Genomic DNA, 22,805 nt, shown 5'->3' with positions numbered 1-22,805 from the left:
ACTGATCCTATGACTTAGTCAATTTTGTAAAACAAAAGCACACAGAAGTCTCCTTTGATGTTATATAACTTAATACAGATATAATTTGACTATTTTTGGCCATAAATCTGGAAAACACTTGTTTAACATCCATGAGCTGTAGAAAATCAGACAAACTTTGGTTCTTTAACCAGAATGAATCCTTTTGTAAAATAAATCCAAATGGTCCTGCATACATGTTTCATTGTTTTTGTTTTTTTCTTCATCCTACATACAGTAGTTGACGTGAAATGTAGCTGAATATATTTACAGGAAATAGGGGTGATGAGAATACCATTTACCTCCGCTGTATGTGAACCGATGAGCCATGACGATGATCTGAAAATATTACAAATTCACAGATTTCTATTGCTCAACATAGATAACTTTCACAACACTCAACACTTGCCACTTACAAATATGACTTTTGAGGTTACGAAATCTTTTCTTTCACTTGACAAAATCTTAAACAAGCTTGTCTTGTTTAGCGACTAGACTGGATTTTATGAGTCAGAGGGAAGAGGAAACGACAGCTGTCCGTCACAACAGAGCAGCGTTCCTCGTCACTCTTACACCGAAAGCTGAAAAAATTGGATTGGCTCATCGTGGAAATGGAGACTGATACTGTAAGCGTCTGAGGTGCACAGATTTTTTTCTCTCCCTGTCCTCGTATACAATCCAGTCATTAGCTGGAGATTACATAGTTCAATATATTACCAGAATCATTCATCCACACACGATAAAAGAGATACAAGAAAAAGCTAAAATAGTGTAAAATAAACATGTAATAATTAATATTGATATTTTATTGAGTTAGAATCAAAAATTTGGGCTCTCCAACTGAATTTATTCTTCACATGCATCTCTGAATATACAGTATAAATATTTTAACTACTACCATTTACATAATTGTACACACACTTCTGAAAAAAACTACTATAATGATGCATCTGGCATGAATCAGGCTTAGCAAGTTGATAGGGATTGATAATACTAAGCAACAGTGGAAGTCATTCATAAAATTTTTTGAATGTGTCAGTGAAGTTTCTGTTGAAGTTCCCTTTTTACAGCAAACAAACACAAAGACACAAATCCCTCTCACAAGTCTCCAGTAGCCACATGTCTTATACACTGAATGGGTGAACGACAGCAGGCTGATACAGCTCCCACCCACACAGCAGTTCACACGTAGACCTATTAGTCATTTTTAGAAACCCCCCGACTCAGAACCTGCATGTGTTTAAATTCCAAATTGCAAATACAGTGTGAAACCTGTCACCTCTGTCTCATACAGTCTGCTGTCTATACCATGATGTACATGCACTCTTGTGCAATCGTGGGCCTCCATCAGCTCACGTACACACACGTTGACTTTCACTGGCACACTGAGAGCACATCAATGTGGCCGTGTCAGAACGGCAAGAGGAAGTGTGGCCCTATATATCACTGATGTGCCTGCTCTACGCACAATCTGTGGCTTCAGGTGCCGTATCCTGTTCCTGTGAGGGGCAAGTTTCACACAAAGCTATAAGCTGACACTTCAGTTTGATGGGTGGGGAGGCACTACTGACCAAAAGATGTGTATAATGCGCCTTTGGACCAGCTCTCACTGAAAGTTAGAAATTCTTAAATTTCAGTGAAATGGAAGGATGGAGTTAAAATCAGCCAGGTTACTCCCTCCATAAATATTACAAGCTGAGATAGTATCTGACCTGTGATCAGTGGCTGTGTGTGTGTGTGTGTGTGTGTGTGTGTGTGTGTCTGCTTGCCCTTGTGTGTGAGAGTGTGAGCTACTCCATGGCTGCAGCCCAAGAGTATCCTGTCAACAGGAACTCCTGGATTTGATATGCACCCGCCTCTGGCCACAGAAGGAAACTGATTTGTTTGTAGTGTGTGTTCAGTGGTTATCTCTGCTCTCACTCACAGATGTGCTCAGAGGTTCCAAAAATTGATCTGTACCCAAACTGTTAAAAAAAGAGGACATTTACCTCCTCCGGATGAGTGTAGTGTTGACATAGGCTCTAGCATTGAGATGCTTAAAAAAAACGTGTATATGTTTATGCTGTTACTAAAATAGGAAGAATAGGCGTTTACTAAAATGTAAGTGTTTTTCTTTACATGCTAAGACCATGACACCATGTCACGCTGTGGAGTTCAATGGAGAACCTCACTTAACCTGTGGAGTTTGATGTCGTTAAGAATACTGCAGAACAGGTTCGAGAAGTTTGTCAGGTGAGGTTTTTCCTTGTTGACGAGAAAAAAATAACCGAGGTTGCCAAATCCCTCTTCGTCGTCACTACACCAAAGCGAGAATGTAGTGGAAAAACAGTGACGTTTCCTTCAAGATAACTGCGTGTTTTGTTGTTTGATTAACTATGGCCCTATGTTGGATTTAGCCCAATTGACTGTTAATTGGTGATCAGTTGTTCAAAAAACAATAATCATGAACTGCCCAGTGAGTAATTTATGATTTGCCCTATTAGTTCAACAGAAATCTGTCAGTGGAAAGTGTTGTTTTGTTGTGAGGCCACGCAGTTTAAGTAGTTGGTGGCGTTGAAATGCTGCTCTCTCTCTCCTTCTCTCTCTCTCTCTTCTAGTTCACGGGGCTCAACTTGCAATCAAGGAGGAGCCGAGAGTCCTCCGGGGTTTCTCCTGGAACCTGCTCCTCAAATATAAAGCGCTCCCCCCATCCACCAGGAAAGACTGAATCATAACTCACAAGGAGGAGCCGCTGCCTGAACACATCTGTGTTTTCTCCCCAAACCTGCACTGACATCTGACTGCAGCCTGTAGCTCTAGTGATCTCGCTGGATTTTTTTCTTTAAAAAAAAAAAAGAAGAAGAAGCAATTTCTATATGTTTTCAGCGCTTTGATCAGCCCATAGAGTGTACTCAGAGCGAGAACACACAACTTGTCAAAGAGAGAGCGAGAAGCGCATCTTAAGTTTGGAGAGGAGAGAGCGCGCAGATGGCAGCCCTCATCAGCGCGTACTCGTCGTGGCCGGAGTCCTTCGAGTGTCCTCCAGGAGACGGGGACGTGCCCGATGGACACGGCCCGCACAGGACCCCCGTGGACAAGGCGCCGGAGCCGCGGATCAGACGGCCCATGAATGCGTTCATGGTCTGGGCCAAAGATGAGCGCAAACGGCTGGCGGTTCAAAATCCAGATCTGCACAATGCCGAACTCAGCAAGATGTTGGGTGAGACGAAAGTTATTGAAAGATTTATTATTATTGTTATTATTTTTATTATTATTATTACTATTATTACTATTACTATTATTACTATTACTGCTACTTTATAAAGTTTTCCACAGTCTTCTACAACCATTCAGGCCTCGGCTGTTTAAACAAAAGTTTTTAAAAGTTATTTCAAAATCCAATGTGATAAGTAAATTTATATCTAAAAAAATGTTTTTCAAAAGTTTTAAGAACAAACAAAAAAACTACGTATTTTATCTTAGTGGGTTACAAATTTGTCTTAGAGTAAATTAAACTTCTCAACCATTTATTGTAGCTATGAAGCGCGTCCTGAAAACCCCACGAAATTTCAGAAGTTTAGGTTACCAACCCGTAAAATTCGTTAATAGAGAGTAAAGGCAGATGAAAGGATATAAATGTATCATCTTGCTTTGGATTTACTTGGATCACTGCTTATAATGTTAATCTCCAAATTCTGCACTGTAGCAAATCGGAAATCATCTTTAGGCCAATTCGAGAACAGCGATACACACACTTTGTTTATCTAAAATGGAGTATTCATTACGCGTCTTTAATACAATTAACAACTAAAAATAAGTTTAATGTTGAGGGTAGAGAAAGCTTTGTTTTTTCCTTTCATTTAAAAAATTGTCACGCACCCATGAATTAAATGAAAAATAGGGAATGTTTTCTAAATATTTAGAAAGTTGAGGCAGATTTATCTTATTTCTGTTTTATAGTGATATATTTCTTTTGTATAATTTTGGGAAATATGTTGTGATTCTACATTTATTAACATCAATTTAACATCTTAATTGTCCAATAGACGAAGTATACCTACAACTTTTTTAAATGATTGTGAACATTTTTATGGATATTTTACAAGCTGTAGAAATTGAGTGTGAGAAAAAGATTTTCAGTTATTTCAATATTGTGCTGACTACAGATATGAAATAAAGAAAAGGTGCAAGAGTGAATTGCAATTCAATTTGTTGAACCCTATTCAGGAATTTTTAGTCAAAATGTAAAATTCTGCTATCTCCTCTTTATACAGGCAAGTCATGGAAGGCCCTGACTCCCCCTCAGAAGAGGCCCTATGTGGAGGAAGCAGAGAGGCTTCGGGTGCAGCACATGCAGGACTACCCCAACTATAAGTACCGTCCTCGCCGGAAGAAACAGCTGAAACGCATCTGCAAGCGCGTGGACCCTGGCTTCCTCCTGAGCGGACTGGCTCCTGATCAGAATGCCCTGCCTGACCAACGGGCCCTCTGTCATTCCCTTGACAAAGACGAGGGCAGCTCTAATGGTGTGGGCGGTGGCTTTTCCAGCCCCAGCCCTGCTCTGCCCAGCGTCCGAAGCTTCAGAGACCCTGCCGGCTCCAACAGCAGCTTCGACACCTACCCCTACGGCCTGCCCACTCCTCCTGAGATGTCCCCCTTAGATGCCATGGACCACGAGCATGTACCCCCCTCTTATTACTCCACGTCTGGAAGTTCCTCTGTCTCCTGCTCCCCAGATGAGCACCACCAGAATGGCATGGGCAGCCCGCCCCCTTACCATACTGACTACACTCAGACCCAAATCCACTGTGGGGGCGCACACATAGGTCACATCCCTCACATGTCCCAAACTGGTGGCAGCAGCGGAGGACTGATCCCCGGCCCTCCTCTGTCTTACTACAGTACCTCATCTTTCCCCCAGATTCACCATGGGCTCCACCAGGGCCATCTGGGTCAACTGTCCCCCCCACCAGAGACACAGGGTCACCTGGAGACTCTAGACCAGCTGAGCCAGGCTGAACTACTGGGTGAGGTGGACCGCAATGAGTTTGACCAGTACCTGAACTCCACCGGGACCGGGTTCCACCCTGAGCATGGCAGCAGCATGACTGTTACGGGACACATCCAGGTGGCGTCTGCCGCCACTGCTTCTGCCACAGCGTGTCCCAGTAGCACCACAGAAACCAGCCTCATCTCCGTGCTGGCGGACGCAACGGCGGCCTACTACAACAACTATGGCATCTCGTAAGCTTGGTTGCAGCTCCCATTACACTTGTGACTGATCAGAGACACTACAGGGTTTAAGATGGGTGAGGTCGAGTTGGGATGATGTTGCACTTGGGTGCTAATAAGAGACATATTTCTATGTTTCCATTGAAGAAATTTCCCCTGAGTAGCATCTTCATCCCATCACGATTAAAACCTGAACTGATTACTGAGCAATATGATTGTCTGGAGCCGAGGGAAGAACAAAGAGCAATCGGAGGAATGTGAAGAAAGGGAGATGGACACCTCAGGGATGCAGACACAAAACACTATATAGTATGCCACCTCCAGTTGTCATGAAATTTCCAAACCAGAAGAACAATCGTGAAAAAGACTTCTTGTCCACTTGTAAATGTCACCAGTTACTGTTGCCACTGAGGCGTGTACAGATGCTCATTAGAAGCTAATTTAAGTCCTTTGATGTTTCGCATAAATTCTAACTGTAATGCTACTATCGACGCTTTCCATTCGAATGTTTGTATTATCATGTTCTTGCTCTCATTAGTTTGGGAGTCTTACCTCAGTAGTTGTAATTGAATGAGGTTTTAGTTGGACATTTCTTATGCAATTTAACAAAGACGTTGTATAATGAAGAAAAAAGGCGTTTATACTTCTTATCAAGTACTTAATAATATATAATCATAACCTCTACAATGAAAAATAATAATGGTAAGTATAACTGTATGCTGATTTAGGTTTGTGAAAGACAATAATTTAAAATAAAGTGAAATTTTTATATTAAATCAGTTGCTACTTGGATGATGCATCCACAAACATACCACAACAAAAGACTTCTTATTATTTCATTATTATCAGGAGTATTGGTAATAATTGATACACTTAAAAGGCATTGTGCAGTAGCAGATGAAACACATTTCTACCCATATGTAGCAGGTAATCAACACAGTCAGATTACCAAATAAAACAAAAAAAGAAGGATGTACTGCTTAGTAGTTTTTGAACACTGCAATTTTCCATACACAAATGGAAAAAAGGGATCATCTGTCCATCTTTGAATTAAGTGTCACACCATGTATTCTTCTATTTCGGGCTCTGTCTAACTGTTGTACTGCGAGTGGCCCATTCTGACACCCACTCCCCTGCTTGCTTTTTCCACCCTCCATCATCCTTCTCCATCCGTCTCCTCTCGCTTTCATTTCATCCCGGTTCAGAGGATTAGTGTAAAACAGGCACAGCCGTCGCCACCCGCCTCCATCTCAACCGTCTTTTGTTTTCCTGGAGTCTTATTCTGGGTGCCATTCTTAGGCATGCTGGACCCCCACCCCCCACCCCCCATCCCACCGCACACTCCTTCCACCCCCACCCCCTCACCCCGTGTTATATCTTGCTGATGCAGACCTTTCGTAATCTGTGCAAAATAAATAAAAAAATAAATCCAGAGGCCTCGTTGACTGTTTTACACCCTCCTCGTTTTTCTTTTTTTTTTCTCCTCTCTCCTCTCTCCTCTCCACTCCTCCCCTCTCACCCTCTCTGTTCTCTTGAATTTTTCTTTTTCGATAAAAGGAATTTGGGGGGCTTTTGACAAATCCTGGAGTCTGGCTGGTCTTCCTGCATTTTTTGGGAACGGTTGAGTCGTGCTTCTTGTAAAGAGGATGTGGCGGAGGAGCGGTGTTTCCTGACTGATAAGGGAAAAGCCTCTCTCCGTCAGGATGTTTGGGCCTGGCTGGGCCCTGCATTAAAGAGCCAGAGAGAGGGAAGGGAACCCGCTGTTCAGCTAGCGGGAGGAAACACTGCCGTGCTGATTAGCATCTTACTTACCCGTCTTTACTTACCCACCATTTTTCAGGAGAGGCTTTGTCAACCTGCCTTGTTCTACCTTGACCACAAAAATGCAGACACGCCACACAAATGCACACAATACTGAACTCTAAACAGTTTTCATTCTCTATAATCAGATGCTTGTGGTGAACAAATGTACCCGAAAATGACCTTTCTTGGCACACATATTCAACCCTGATCTTGTGTTTTTGACACACCTTCATGGCACTTGTGAATGTGATTAAACTGACCAGAATGACAACATTCATCATGTACCAATGTTTGCAGCTGGGTGATATTGTGCTCATTTCTTTGGGGTTAGATCATTACCCTTTGTGTCTGTGGGGGTTCAAAACTCTGTGGAGGGTCCGTTTGAGTGCAACCATACTGTGTTTTGGATGCGGGAGCCAGGTCGGTGGTGCCCCAGGCATACGGGGTGAGAAAGTAGTCACTGAGTTGTCAGGGTCGGCTCAGGGTGCTGCTGCAGACTCCCTTGGTAAAGACGCCCTGCAATGTTTCAACAGTCACATCTACCACCTCAGGGAAGGACACTGTAACATGGACAAGGACAAAGCGTCAACAAAGCATCATCACATTAGACTGCACACAAGAACCTCAACTCAGGCATAAGTTGTTGCACTTCCTAAAATTATATATATAGTGTTGCTGGTTTTAGACTGTGATAAAAAAAAAAAAACACTATTTGGTATCTAAACCATTAAGTATTCAGTAGTTTGCAATGATAAAATAGTAAGCACTGACTAGTTAACATTTCCTTAGGGTAATAGCACTTTTTTGATTTTGATAAGCGCACAAAATCCCTGCTGTGAGATTTCCAGAGAAGGCCTATAGAGGTATTTGCTGAGATGCGCGGATCCTCTGACTTTTAAGTTTTCGGGAAGTGAGGGCAAAACACTCAACTTGTCAGCCTCAATCCTTTCCTCCCTAGAAGTTGACTCATTGTCATCATAACCTTTAGCGAGAGTCTTCTCCTGAAAACCAAAGACAGCCATCGCTGCTGTTTTAGCTGCAATAAATCAACAAGAGAGGAAAGAGAAAATAACATGTCAACAAACAGCGGCATGACATTGTTGTGCACTGTGTCAACAGTGCACTTTGTACACACGCACATGCAAGAATTGTCTGTAAGGGAGAACATAGTATCCGTTCTATAAATTGCATCTCTTACACACTTGCAGGATCACAAGATTTACAATATTTGCGAATATAAGGATATAGGCTGAACAAACAAAAGAGCCTCCTCTTGTTATTTCTCTCTGATTGCTGGTTGGCTCAGTTCCAGTCTCAGGTCAAGCCTGTGGAATGAGTCTGTCAGGTAGTCTGTTATGTTTCCTATTTCCTTCTCTGCCGTCATGTCACTTCCCTGGGCAAACAAACAACTCGGTGGTCTAACACCAACTGTCAAGGTAACAGCGTTGAGGCTCGGTGTGTGTGGACGGGGCCAGAGCTTGCACAGCTGTGTAAAGTATTATCCATCTGCTGGGATTGAGGTGAGCAGTGATCACTTTAAATATCATGTCCTCCAGAGGCATGGAGGAGGCCGACTGTCTGGTTGGTCCAGCGTCCATTGTGTAGCCAGCGAGGGAGCGTCCAATCACGTCACATCTAGAGGTCGATCGTTTCTGCTATATGACGTTCCTTGCGCACTAAGTGTAGGTCAAGAGGAAGTGGCTGATTTGAACTACGTGACTGAGGCGTATTAATGTCTGAGACAGAGATGCCCTTTAAACCTACAAGCTTGGATATATTATGTTGTGTTTAGGTTAGTAGTGAGGTACCGTGTATTACTTCCTTTAATATTTGAGATTATAAAACCTATAAGTAGCTATGTAGCCTATGTAGCAGCTGCATACACCACAAGCCATTTTTTGCAGCTGAGCAGAGCAAAGTTATTGTTCCAAGTCTTTCTGATGAAATAATCAGGTCTTTTCCTGTTAAACCTTGCAAACAGAGAACTACAAACCCATTACCACATCCTCCTCACACTAAACACAGTGAACTTAACACCAAATTAAACTACCCTGTGTGACGGATAAAGACACACTTACATCAGTAAATACTAAATGTTGTTGGAGTGCATTTCCAGTTGGAGTGTGTTACAGCAGCATAATAACCTGTTTACAATTTCTACTTGGCCCTAAATCTGGCCAAAGGAGGAAAAGAAGGGGGGGGAAAAAACCCACACATCTCACAGCAAGGGATTATGGGTGCAGCTATTCTTCATCTCATTGTGGCTCAACAACAGGCAGAGTGTGGGGTGGCAGGCAGGCGTGTACGTCGCCGGACGAAGAATGGACCAGACTCGTCGAGGGACAGGTGCCATGTGGCAGAGGATGTGCGGGGACACAGATGGGGACCCCTGGAAAACTTGGGGGACTGTGCGAGCAGCCAAGGGCCTCCCACCCGTACCTGTGCTGTGAATACTGCAGCTGAGCGGGATCCGGCACCTGTTCTAAGCAGATACAGGCGACCAGCAAAAGCACAGAGGGAGGCCAGCACATGGCTGCCAACCCAGGGAAGGAGAAGGCTAGATTTCCATTTAAGCGCGGCCTGATTACCAAATCGGCGCAGGCAGGAAAGCTTGTGCTGTACTGCAGAAAGGATTGAAAAATGCTTTTCCTTCCAAAAATATGCACATTTCCGTAAACTACCCATAAAAACACTAGCTGTGTATTAAAATATTTTACCCAAAGTGAAATCAGCCTGTACCACCCAAAGTGGAACAGTGATGTGAAAAAAGTTATAAAATACTTTTCATTCAACACAGATTTATATATATTTTTAAGACAATCAGTGTAAAATTGTAGTGGATGTCCTATTTTTACAGCATGGCCTACACTGGTCTCTCTCTCTCTCTCTCTAATATGGCTTGCACTATGGCTTGCTCTATGTATGCTGCAGCGCTATCTGGCTTGTTTTTGACTGCTGCAGATTCTCCCTGGGGTGGTGTAACTCTTCACCTCAATGTGGAGGAGGATGTTCCTATTGTGCTTCCTAATTGCAATGTGGTTGTTCCATTTAAGAGATAGAACATCCTTATCTGTTCCGCGGGTGATCTTGTATTGTGGGAATCACTGGGAGAGGCTTTACGTACTTTGATTCATGTTTTAATTGAACTAATTACAATATTTAATCCAATGTGTCCATTTTCTGACGGCTAGATTTAATCTAGACCAGGGTATTAAAACTGAGACATGATTGAAATTCTAAATAATGTGGCTAATTCCTGCTAATTTAAAAAAGCCTGTAGAAAATGGTCATCTCCTGAGATGTTGCTGTTTTCTCTTTATAAATTAGATAACGAAATACGTTAATCAAGACCATTAAGTGAACTTGGACACTGCTTTTTTTAAAGGGCAAGGAAGATGTCTTTGATCTTAAGTCACTCCCCGTCTTTTCCATTTTAGTGGGTTTACATGCTTCCATCGTGGCTCTGACCCCGTCGTCCTGCACCAACAGAGTTTACTCAGCATGCATCCTGAAAAGCCGACGCACTAATGATTTAGATGAGTGATGTTATAAGTTCAGCTGTGTGAGAAAGCCCCTTTTAACAGCTACTGTGGAGGATAGACAAAGCAAATGACCGAGCTGCCTGATGACAGCTTGTGAGACTTTTTGAGAGCCGTTAAGTTTTAAATATTTCAGCAAATATCCTGCATAAAATTCGTGTCGCAATACAATGTAACAAACTTATCAGATTGTGAAGCAGACAAGATCAGCCCTCATAAAAATTTTCTTTGCCGCAAAGCAAAAGGATTTCTTGATAAACTTACCTTTAATAGTTATATTTAATTAACAGTTAAGGTTAACAATGATTGTATGTTTTTGTGGCATTATTGTTCTTTCCCTTTTATTTAATTTTACATTTTTTTTTATCTCATTTCATAAAATATCTTATATCTGCTTTAAAAGTGCTGCAAATCTAAAATCATGTATGGATTTATATTAATACAGCCTTCCTAGCACTATTTTTTCAAATAACGACAACTTAAGAAAAAAGCACTGTTTTACTATTGAATAAAAGAAACTATGATTTGATTTTGATTGGTTATAACGTGGTGCCTTCTATTTTAATCAAAGGTAAACTATGATGAAAATACTTGGAGAATGTTTAACACATGCAGTAGAATATTATTAATGACTTGGTTTCAATGTTTGAACAATGTTTAAATCTAATCTGTATTACAGGTAGCAATACAAGAATTGGTTAATGTATTTGGTTATTAAATAAATATTTGAATGTTAATATTATGACATTTGTTAAAAAGTGAATTGTATCAATGCTAACTAATTATTCAAAGTAGACTTGACAGAAGAGTTGGTAAAAAAAAAGAGACTATTACAGTTGAAACCTGCCTTGATGTAGAAGTGAAGCTGCACATATAATGTAGGGGATGTTCTGTGGTTGGTCTAGAGGAGGAGTTACAGTCTCTGGCAATGTCTGTCATCATGGATTGTGTTATTGTCTGATTTTTTGGGGGCTTTGTTAATCTTCCCTTGCCTTCTTCCTCGATACTCCAGAGAGCCCAGGCAGTGGGTTCTCCTCTTCAACGTTATCATCGTCACCATCGTCCTCATTTTCATACAGAGTGCAGCTGGCATCACTGTCATAGTTACTGTGATAGTCATAGTCCTAGTGTTGTCTCATCCCACCACTTGAATGTCTTACCACTCCTCTCCTCATCTTCATCGTCTTAATCTTGAGACCGCCTCCTAGATCCTCCAGGATGTGGGTTTGCTACTTCCATAAGCCGAATGAGTCTCACATTAGCCTCAGCAATGCAGTAAATATCCACAGCAGGATGATTGTTGTTATTGCTGTCGTCAACATTTTGAGGGTTAATGTTGTCATCATTGACATTCTCGACTCATGGTCTCACAAATATGCAACACTATATGAGGCACATAAATACACAAACTGGAGATGGCTACAAAAAAAAAGTGTAGTGTGCCCCCTACAAAAAATTAGAGCTGCAACGGTTAGTTGATTAATTGATTGGTCATTTGACAGAAAATGAATCGCCAACAACTTTGATAATAGATTAATCATTTTGAGTCATTTCTTAAAGAAGATATGTCAGAATTCTCAGATTTCAGCTTCTTAAATGTGAATATTTTGTTGTTTCTTCAGTCCTCTACGATAGTAAACTGAATATCTTTGGTTTGCAGACTGTTGGTTGGTAAAGAACAAGGCATTATAGGTTGCATCTTGGGTTTTGGGAAACAGTGATCAACACTTTGTATCATTTTATAGACCAACTACTAACTGATTAATTGAGAAAATGATTGATAATGAAAATATCTTTAGTTGCAGCCTTACAGAAAATCTTCAAAACACTTTATTGGGTTTTTTGAGAGCAATTGAAAAACAGAGATGGCTGTGATAACATTACAAATCAATGTCACTGTCCGCAATCAATGGTATTTAGCTAACTTAGCTGAGTACATTACTATAAAATATACAATGGGTGACAGTATAGTCAAATTCTGTGTCAGACTAACTACTACTACAAAACACCTTTAGCTGCTGCTACCTTTCAAAGTATATGGAAACATGGAGAATATTTAAGTCTCAGAAAACAATTTTTATGCACTAAATGATTCTGTTGGAAAGTTAGTAAAGTACAGAAAACTGGGTGTATTTGTCAAGATTTTCTAAGATGTGATAGATGTCAACAACTCTAGATTTCATTTTGTTTATTTTCATGATTTTGCATTCAATGACACTTGTTTCTTTAATTTCATTTTATTTATGATAAACCTTTGCACTGTAAGAATTTAAGTGCGACTGGTGCAGTGTGGATAATTATTATTATAGTATTTTGAGAGATAGGGATGTGGTGCGGGGGTTGAGGGGTGGAATACAGTAAATGTTTAATTTCTATACTGGTGGTGGAATTTGTTTTGAGATTTGTGTTTGTTATTTTTTTTTATCACTACAGGAAACCTGTACAGGAGATCCGTTTCCTGCATTATCATTTAGGTTTTCACCTCCCAGATGCCTGTAAACTTGAAGATTCATGTATCAATGATGTAAGTTCCTACATACAGGAACAACAAACCTCATTTACCAGAGCTTATTCGAGATAAAGTACGTCAGTCATGACACACAGCATTTCCGCTGCCTTGATGTGCACTGTTTACACTCAGAATTTCTGGGTAACGCTGCTCCTCACTGACCTTGGCAACGGGTCATTCTGGCATCATTTCCACACTCACTCCCATTCCTCCAACCTTACGTTACGGGTGTAATATTCGGGATGTTGTTGATGTCTGAGCTTGAAGGAATCCCTTCCTGCTGGATGCTCAGCCCCGTTTCCTTAAAGACTCAACATCAAAAATGAGACGCACGGAAATGACTCACACACTTGTCCCCAGAGTTCAGACACTTCAACTAAAGTACCATGTTGACAGGTTCAAAACAGGATATGAGCTGTATAGGTATGTGTTTATTACAGATGGCAGAATACTTAAGAGCAGTGATATCTGAAAGCTCTGATAAGCAAATTAAGTAGCTACAGTCACGTAGCCACTGTGGCACACAAAGACTGAACTCACAAACTATTACAAAAGGATAACATACAAACATAGACTGATAATAAATAGGCCACATTTAGGCTTGCTAGATACTTCAACTCCAGAAATGCAGCACATGTAGGCAAATAAAGCTATATCAAGTCAAGACATTTTCCTGTAAGATTTGGCCCTATAGTGTGTCTGCTTCTGCAAAATATCAAACAGTTTGCACTTTCACAGGGGAGTTTTCCCCATGGTGACTGGAACTAAGAATCTGTAAAAAGTCATTAATTACAATAGCCCATGACCTTATATGCTAACTTATGCTATTTATAAACTGACCAATTTATGCTTAGCAGTGGGATAATCATTCTTATCCTATCATCATATCTTATCAATCATTCATAGAGTTCCTCTCAAACATATACTTTAAACAGTAACATACATGCAAGATATAGGCTACACTATTACTCTACAACCAGCATCACTGGCATGTGTAAATTAAAGTCAGAAAAACCTGCGTGTGAATCGTAATTTATTCTGATGCAATGCAATTATTATCTTAATTGGCTCCAGCTGTGTGCAGTCCAGGTGTTATCAATGCATTAATTAACCTAAAGGGAACTGAAGATAGATGTAAAGATAGATTTCTGATGACTAAAGCTACCACCTCTATGCCACACAGCTATACTTTTCTACCACAATACATACTGTCGTATTCTTTATATTCATAAAGCACAAAGATACATTAGCTCTGAACTCATTAAACCATCATATGATTAAAACTTTGATAAAAACTTATTTGGTGTTTTGTCATTCACAATAATGGAGAGTGTCCTACACAAGAAATTGCACCTGAAAACTGCATACCTGCTGGCAATGGACGTGGAGGATTCCTCCATTGCACTTTTCAAGCAGTTTCAAGGAGTCAGCATCTATCGGCCATGAGAGGAACTGCAGCCCTTCCGCAGTATGAATCACTGTGAAAGCACATGTAAGCCTGACGGAGGTGCAGCTGTGTGTGTGCTGTAGACTGCGGTGCAATTACTAAGCACAAATTCACGGTTCTGTATTGTGTTCCAGGTCTGCAGGTTTCCTACCATAACATAGGAAACACGTTAGCGTCCTCAAGCTACATACATGCTAGTTATCTCATTAGCCAGTTGAGCTAAAGTTGCATTCATAACCCGTACAGTTACATCTATATTTAGAGGTTTAGTAGTCATGCTGTCGTGAGTTTTATAACTTTCCAAACATTGTATTCCCACTCGACATGCTTTTATTATTTATATGATTAAAATACAAAGAAGCGTACTGACGTCAGGATGGCCGAGCGGTCTAAGGCGCTGCGTTCAGGTCGCAGTCTCCCCTGGAGGCGTGGGTTCGAATCCCACTTCTGACAGATCACTTTTTTTCAACGTTCCCCCCTTTATAAACAAAATATGTTCACGTTCAGTTTGTCTAAAATGTTGGAGAATTGGACCAATAACATTCACCGCTCCAACATTCTGCGACCAATTCTGAGCAGCTCTCCAACATTTGACCAATCACAGAGAAATGTTGAGAAGGTAAGTTTCTTTTTCTGTGGGGGGCGTTCATCAAACAGTGAATATACAATAAGCTGGACGCTATCAATGATAACATGTTGCGCAAATCTACTCAAATAACATGGTGAGTATTTACACATATCCTACAGTGTATGACATAATTTAGAAGTAATTTCACCTGTTGTGTCATGTTATATTGATTGATTTAGCTGTAAACACTCCGTTATCTGACTGGAGGTTGCTTATGTTATCTATCAAGGTGGCTTTTGGGTAGGCTATCAATACAGCGTTTCGAGAACAAAATGTTTTGACTATGAAGCAGATTATTTCTACTCAATCCTTTAAATTCATATATATATTTATATTGAGGGGTTTTCATATGAATACGTCTTCTGATCTTCAGCACTTTCAGCTGTTAGTATGCTAACGTTCATTTTGGCTTATTTGAGCCTGTTTCCAAGACTAACGCCAGTGTTACGTACACGATATATAATCGTTTTCACCTAATCACGTTTTTTAATTTGTAGAATAGCCTAGGCTAAGTTTATGGTGATAATGTAATATGAACACGTCCCTCACACAATCACTTTACACAAGTTTACGGTAGTTAGCTACACTGTAACAAGTGATGTTACCTAAGGGTTTCTAACTTATGTTAACATACCTTACATACTGTTGAGGTCAAATTTGACCCATTTTGACATTTGAAAGCAGTATAAACACTCTTAATGACATTCAAATTACATTAAGCCTGAAATATTATGACTTTTCCTAAAGTGGCCCAGAATATACAAACATGACAATATTTCATATTATTTATTTTTGTGCAGTTGGTATAATAGAGGGTGCTCGGGTCAAATGTGACCCGTATTTATTCAAAGGGATTTCAATGTCACTAGAGGGGGTCAAATCAAGGTAAAGGCTGGTTATGTCAAATCTTGAAACAGTGAAACTATAGATTGCCATCTCTGTGTATTTTTGTCATTAGGACTCATGGGGGACTTTGACACTGTCAGGAGAACTGCCCATGTCCTCACCATATTGCTACACTTGCCAGCGTTCCCACTCAGATGAGCATCTGCACCTGCAAACAAGACCATACAAAGTAACAAATCAAACCCATCGATTACCAGACAACCAATATAGTGGTTGCCCAACATAGTCCTCCCTGTAGTGGAGGGCAGATTTCATAGGACCATAAAAAGTACCTGAGCCCCTATCTTACTGATTTGATGAAGTGGAGGGAATGATTTGGTAGATCTGTTAGTCTAAAAAGGAAACAGTGAGATGAAGAGAAAGTATTAGAAGAGGAGGACAACATAGAGAAAATGGAGCAAAGGCCCTTGTGACTTCTCTCATGCAAAGATAACACCACTTTCACCACATGCTAACCACAGCAACCGCAGCAGCACAGTAGTCCAAAATTTGCCCTGAATAGTCTGCAGTTTGTTTGAAATGTACAAACCAGTTTGTTGTTTTGTTTTATGACTAATACACTCAATTCAGAGTTGATTGTGTACAAGTGACAGAAAAGAAGGGCATGTGGTTTGCGGGCAGTGTTGATTGATGGTTTTAATGGTTATAATGAAGCCTACCATTCAAAAATATTGAGTCCTTCACTTTCAATAAAATTCATAGAAATAATTATGACTGTTATGTTCATCTGTTTTAGATAAAGAGATCATAATATAGTGTGGTTGTGAATGTATTTTCTCTATAAATGAATAGTGTCAAACCTAAAGAAAACACTCTCTCTGCTCTCTGAAACATCAATCAAGAATAAGTCATCCATTTATTAATGACTGATAAGGTATCTATGGATGCAAAATACATTTGTGGTTCAAAAAAGGAACTAATTATAAAGGGATACTTGAGCTGGGTCAAAATTTACCCGCTCCATACTATGAAGTGTCAGGATATGAACAGTACAGTATGTAAGGGTTATGTGGAAAATCCCCTCCCACTCTAACCTTCCTCTACCTGGCTCACTGCTTCCTGGATGGGCAGAGCCTCAGAATCAATATAGGCAGCCAGCTCACCTGTGGCAAATGTTTGAGAACAAAGAAGATGGCTAGACTCATGTGGATGCCCCAGCTTTAGCAGTTTATGATTTATTTGCTGTAATGATTAGGTTTCAGTAGTGGTGAAGTTATTTCTTCATTTCAAGGTGTACCCTAGTAACTAACATGGAGGAAGATGAGGGCTTCTCTGATATCACAGTGCTGGGCCTGGAGGTCCTTCAGGTTCCAGCCTCTCCAACTCCTGGTTTCTGCACCATTACATCTGGTCTTGGTTCGCTGGCTGACAATACATCTAGTCTTGCCTCCAGCATCTCCACCCTGGCGATCACCACATCTTCCATGGCTCCTGGCACATCCAGTCTGGGCTCTGGCACATCCACCACGGCTCCCAGCAGATCCACCCTGGTTCCCGGCACATCTGATATGACTCCCAGCACATCCACCCTGGTTCCTGGCACATCCACCCTAATACCAGCAGTAGTCCTTCCTGTGTCAGCAGTTCAGGGCACCAACCCACAAACCAGTGCGCCTATCACCACAGTGGAAGCTGGAGCAACTCCAAAGAGGCCATATAGGCGAACTGTAGAAGCAAACACATGTAAAAGGTGTGGCCAGTTTTGCACTGGACGCAGCCAGTACTCTGCCAGTACCATGGCAGAGTGTAGTGCCCTCAATCTGAATCTCTTCCAAAAGACCAATGGTTGGAGGAAATGAGGAAAAAGTTCCCTAAATAATAATGTGAAATGTAAATAGTTAATTGTTGTAAATATTAGTTGTATTGTAAAAAGTTTAAAATAGTTTATTAAAGTATTGAAATATTATTGTCTTTACTGTAAACAGTTGTATGAAAAATCAATATTTCTACATCTGAAGTTTTCATTGTATTGTACTTTCTGTGGTCTGTTTTAATTAAATCTTTTAAAAGTGTTACTTTGCCTCTTTTATCTATGAACAAAGAAAATTAGTGTACAGCAAATGTACAAGTGGGTGTTTTTAATGACAGTTTGTGTAAAACAGCACAATAATAATAATAATGATAATGGTGATGATGACAACATTCAATAATAACATGGTATGTTATTTACAAATTAACTAACTCGACATGGGAAAAACAACATGCTATGCAACAGAGGAAAAGGAACATGCTCAGAGGAGGCATTTTCAGTTCTGGTAAATGTTGAAGGCGATCTGATTTACATGAGAAGTTTCAAATGAGGGTCAGCAATGGAAAGATCTGCTACCTAAGTCCTAAGACTAATAGGATTGTCTACCTTCATGTCTTATGTTGGCAGATTGCTATAAAAAATAGAGACTATTTTATTCTAAAAAAAAAAGAAAAGGAAACAGTGAAGGTGAATTGCACATGCACACATGCAAAACACAACTAATGCATGCACACACACTTATGCACAGATGCACATGTACACACACACTGAAATAAACATTACATAACCACACATGGACATGGTAGCGTTTGCTAATGTACCGTGGAGTCTGAGTTTATATCAAACTTAAACACATGCAGCAATATTGCATCTTAACGTGTTGAAAAATCAACTTTATTACACCTATGAAAGCGTAATTGTGAAATGTTTGCTTGGCTAAACCTGAACCGTACAGATTTGGACTACTTAGAAATGAATAAATCAAACAAAACTGCAAATGGATAAATATAACCGGACATTTAAATTAGGATTCTGCAGAGGTTTTGTAAATCTGCTGTAAGTAGTGCAGGATTTGTCCAAAGCATGGGCCTGCCACTGTAAGATTGTGTAAATGTGGCTCTCTGCTCTTAGTCACAGTATATTTATAGCCTACTCCCTCCTTGTGATCCTCATTTTGACCTCACTGTGACAGGTAAAGGTTGAAGAGTCAACAGAGGGAAAGCCTGTCTAGGAGACTCATTATCATGAGATTGGATTGAAGTTCTTTTCTACATGGAATAAAGTAGTGAAAAAGACTCTAAACTATATTTACCATCTCTCTTATATACAGGAATTGGCATTATACCAAGGGTGTTTCCCTGGCTTCGGATGCACAGATGGAGGGATTGTCAGCTCCAAGATGGACAGCAGTCAAATTGGCAAGTATCATGTTGTTTTCTATTTATTTATTTATTTTTAGCCTTTTTTGTCCATTTCATGAACCTATAGGCACCTCAATTGCTAGATTAAAAAACATACGTGTTAAAAAACATCAGCGTATTACATTTTCATTGTATTACTTGTATTTATTGTAACAGAAATTTTAATAATAATTTTAATTTGTTGTGAGAATTGGAGTTGCTTGTTTTTATGCCATAACTTTAATTATTATTTGACATTTCATCATGGCAGGTTAACTGTATCGATTTTATCATTTTTGGTGTGTAATTTTATACTTGTATCTTTGCAGTCTGAAGTAATATAATTACATAATAGGTTATTAGTATTTGGGACCAGTTATGTACCCTTTAATTGGAAGTATTTATTACATCTTATATCCAACCTTGAACTTGGGTCTCACCCTTTAACTGGGGCAATTTGCAGTAGTCCTGCTGCACAGCAGGTTGCACACTAATTACCCCTGATATTTTAACCGCAACCAGAAGGGGGGAGTGCTAAGCCTGAGCATCAGCGCACACGTGTGTGCTTGATGATGAGCTTCAGGGCATCCTGCTGTGACTGTTATCCAAACTGAATTTGCATGGTGGAGGACAGGCGGCTGACAGGAGACTAAAATGCCCACTAATCATATTTATTTCAGTGTAATGTAGACTACAGGTTCTGGGAAATTCCTTTATTGTGGCTTGTTTGCACTTTCAGCTCTTAGAGGCTGGTGGTGAGTGTAGTAGTTATTCATTTGACTGATCACAGATGGGTCCTTGTAGGGGTAAAATATATATTTATAGAAATTTAATTAAAAGATAAATCATCTCTGTCATAGTTGCCTCTTCCTGATGACTCTATCAAGAGCTGACTCAAACTGATCGTAAGTTCTCTCATTTGATTGTAAGAAGTGAGGGGAGGCTCTTTCCTCACACAGGAAAGCCCGCAGTCAGAGGACAAAACCCGTGAGTCATTCATTCACCGTCATTACTCAGCAGGGGGTCTTTCTACTATTTTCTTCTGAGTCAGGACATTATAAATCAACCCACCTCAAGTCAACTCCACCCCACTTGACCCATCAAGCTCCTTAAGACCGAAGACAGATGGTTAGCATGAGTGCTTGCCTCACTGTGTGTGTGTGCGTGTGTGTGTATATGCTTTGTGGGAGTGGGTGCTCCTGTGATTAAGCACTTCTGGCATCATAGGGAGGGATTGGCATGCCGTCTGTAAGCCTCTGATAAGGGTAACCCCTCATATGTATTCTGTGGCAGTTCCTTTGTCCTTGAAAAGATTGAGCTGACCCCAAATGCAACTTAGACAAGGAAAGCACAGAATCTAAAATAGCTTTTCCTACCTTTCACATAAATATAAATGCAGGTGAAACATGCATGATTAGACATTTTTGGCCTCGTGACTTAAAGATATTGCTGCAGTCGGTCGATATCTGCAGCATTTTGAAAAAGCATTTCACATGCCCTGTGACTGTCATATCAATCTGTCTAGGGAGACTGTGCCAGCTGGGTTGAAGTAGGCCAATTAGCTGGAGGCAGTTCCTCTCTTATTAGTATCACAGTGCCCTGGAAAAATAAATGGGTATTTTAAAGGCTGCCATCTTTGCCCATTTATCTTGATATGACCCTTGAGACGACTCTTTGTCTTCTGTTGGGCGTTTCGTTGTATCTTAATTTTGTCTGCTTTGTTTTTGAGCTGGTTTGAAGCAGGCTAGTGACATTTTGGCTGAATATCATTTGAATACTCTTGTTAAGTATGAACAGAGAGTGGAGCATGCACATCTTTAAGAAACTTTTACAGATAGTGGATCAAAAAAACAAACAAGTAATACACTGTAATGATCAATTAAATAAAATAACCTAGAAAACTAAGACAGGTGCAGAGCAATGCAGCATATAAAGCCAGTCATCAGAAGCTTATTTAAAAGTTTTTGTTTATTTTGTTTATTCTCACTGACACATTTTAAACTGTAGACAATATCATGTCTCAGAGATATTTAAGCACAGCTTCAATGGAGTTTAATAGGAAGAAGACTAAAACAAGCGGAAAAATGTTGGGTGTTGTGATCTTGAAAATGAAAGAGCAAAGGGCCACACAGAGATAAATATATCATAGACGAGGCAGATATGAGAATTATCTCCCTTAAATCACTACTGAATGACACTTTTGACATTGAGGGACAAACCCACCACTCTGATCACACCATGTGTTCTGGCAGTGATTGATGTGAGATTTTTCTTGACTCGGAAATGCTCTCTTGTCATCACTCTAATTATTACAAATACTATGGTTATCATGACTGTCTTTAGCAAGAGGAAACCAAAGATGCAACAAGTGTAGGTGATGTTTGTGGGTGTTGTTCAAAGACATTTTGGTAAAATCTAGGAAACCATTAAGAAATGCAGAAATTTGCTCTCTATTCAGCAATTGTTGTCCTCCTTGGGAAAAAAAATGCTGTTCATTATCATAAAGGGAAATTTCCACCATTTTCCGATTATTATCATATACCAATTTTGTTTTATATCAACATACAAAGAAACTTTCTCATTATAACTTTTAAAAATGTTTTAATGTCGAGCTCAAATATAACACACTAACAAGTAGTCTAAGGTGTAGCATCAGAGACAAAACACAGCAAAAAGAGCAGCCATATAATGATGACTGAAGCAACAAAAGGTAACTGATAAAAGAAGGAACATTATGCGTAGTCATAGATTGCCACTGAGTCTTTAACTGCCTTCTAAAAACGTGTTTAACTCCCTTTATGCAATGGTGAAGTCCAAGTCATGTGTCCAAAGCCTCAGCAGATTTCAGGCCAATCTCAGAGTGATTAGCGAGGCTTTTCAGTCTATCCTTAGCTTCCCATGTATCTGATTAGCAGGTAGGCTCGCTTCTGGAGGGAGGCTTTTGAACTGGTTTCTCCTTTCTCTGCTTTCAAACGGTTTGGTGTTTCTTTGGGAGTTTACATCTCACATTCTGTGGCTTTGGGACTACTTTTTGGTTTGGTTCTTTTATCCTCTGGATTGTAATTGCAGATCATGTGAGTATACATATGGAGTATATATAACCTACTGTACATTTTGGGTGTATGTTTATCTGCAGCATGTCTTGCAGGTTAAATGTTGTTTGCATAGCAACTGAAATGTACAACACTAACTGAAAGAATGAAGTGGAAAGCCTGTTGTCATCAACCATGAAGTTCAAATTTAAGACCTGTCTTGCACTATGTTGTTCGTGTGATTCCCACAAAGAAAGGATGCAATAATCCGTGGCAAACCTGATGAACTCAGCCTGGCCTGAATGCAGGATGTCATTTTTATTTTCCTTGTTTGAACTTTTTTAGGAGCCTTAGTTGGCAAACATGACACCTTAGGGATAACATAGCATTATTCTAGGGATTCAAGGCCACATATGTTTCCTGGTCATGGTGAATAAAGAAAAAGAAAAATACCTCTAATCCATTGACCATGGCTTGTCATTTGCTTAGTAGCAACACATACTGTACACAGAATAATGGTCCCTGCCACATTTCTTTGTACCAACTACATTCTGCAAGTTTG

General features: G+C 40.1%; 2 protein-coding genes, 1 long non-coding RNA gene and 1 other non-coding gene across 7 annotated transcripts; 3 read left to right on the top strand and 1 right to left on the bottom strand.

The window, feature by feature from the left end:
* Positions 1 to 922: 922 nt before the first annotated feature.
* sox7 (SRY-box transcription factor 7) lies at positions 923 to 6,005 on the top strand. Its single transcript, XM_044376662.1, has 2 exons — positions 923 to 3,217; positions 4,272 to 6,005. The coding sequence occupies exons 1-2, from the start codon at positions 2,986 to 2,988 to the stop codon at positions 5,243 to 5,245; spliced, it is 1,206 nt and encodes a 401-aa protein (XP_044232597.1). The 5' UTR covers positions 923 to 2,985; the 3' UTR covers positions 5,246 to 6,005.
* Positions 6,006 to 6,384: 379 nt separating this feature from the next.
* LOC122999617 lies at positions 6,385 to 14,923 on the bottom strand. Its single transcript, XR_006407789.1, has 4 exons — positions 14,449 to 14,923; positions 13,243 to 13,389; positions 7,963 to 8,068; positions 6,385 to 7,592 (listed from the first exon to the last, which is right to left on the bottom strand). It is a non-coding gene; the product is annotated as an uncharacterized LOC122999617 (long non-coding RNA).
* Positions 14,898 to 14,980, top strand: trnal-cag. The gene has a single exon. It is a non-coding gene; the product is annotated as a tRNA-Leu (tRNA).
* Positions 14,981 to 15,001: 21 nt separating this feature from the next.
* On the top strand, positions 15,002 to 18,027 carry LOC122999616 (putative protein TPRXL). 4 transcript variants are annotated; one of them, XM_044376664.1, is made up of 3 exons: positions 15,005 to 15,146; positions 16,114 to 16,230; positions 17,293 to 18,025. In XM_044376664.1, the coding sequence occupies exons 2-3, from the start codon at positions 16,196 to 16,198 to the stop codon at positions 17,858 to 17,860; spliced, it is 603 nt and encodes a 200-aa protein (XP_044232599.1). In that variant the 5' UTR covers positions 15,005 to 15,146; positions 16,114 to 16,195; the 3' UTR covers positions 17,861 to 18,025. The 4 variants fall into 4 exon arrangements, with proteins under 4 accessions (XP_044232601.1, XP_044232599.1, XP_044232600.1 ...); XM_044376663.1 differs by lacking the exon at positions 15,005 to 15,146 and adding an exon at positions 15,171 to 15,249; XM_044376666.1 differs by lacking the exon at positions 16,114 to 16,230 and having other exon boundaries at positions 15,002 to 15,146; positions 17,293 to 18,027.
* The last annotated feature ends 4,778 nt before the right edge of the window (positions 18,028 to 22,805 follow it).

The sequence above is a fragment of the Thunnus albacares genome, chromosome 16 (assembly GCF_914725855.1).
Source record: "Thunnus albacares chromosome 16, fThuAlb1.1, whole genome shotgun sequence".
NCBI lineage: Eukaryota > Metazoa > Chordata > Actinopteri > Scombriformes > Scombridae > Thunnus > Thunnus albacares.
Note: the sequence above shows the minus strand (reverse complement) of the source record. Positions and strands in the feature narration are given on the sequence as shown.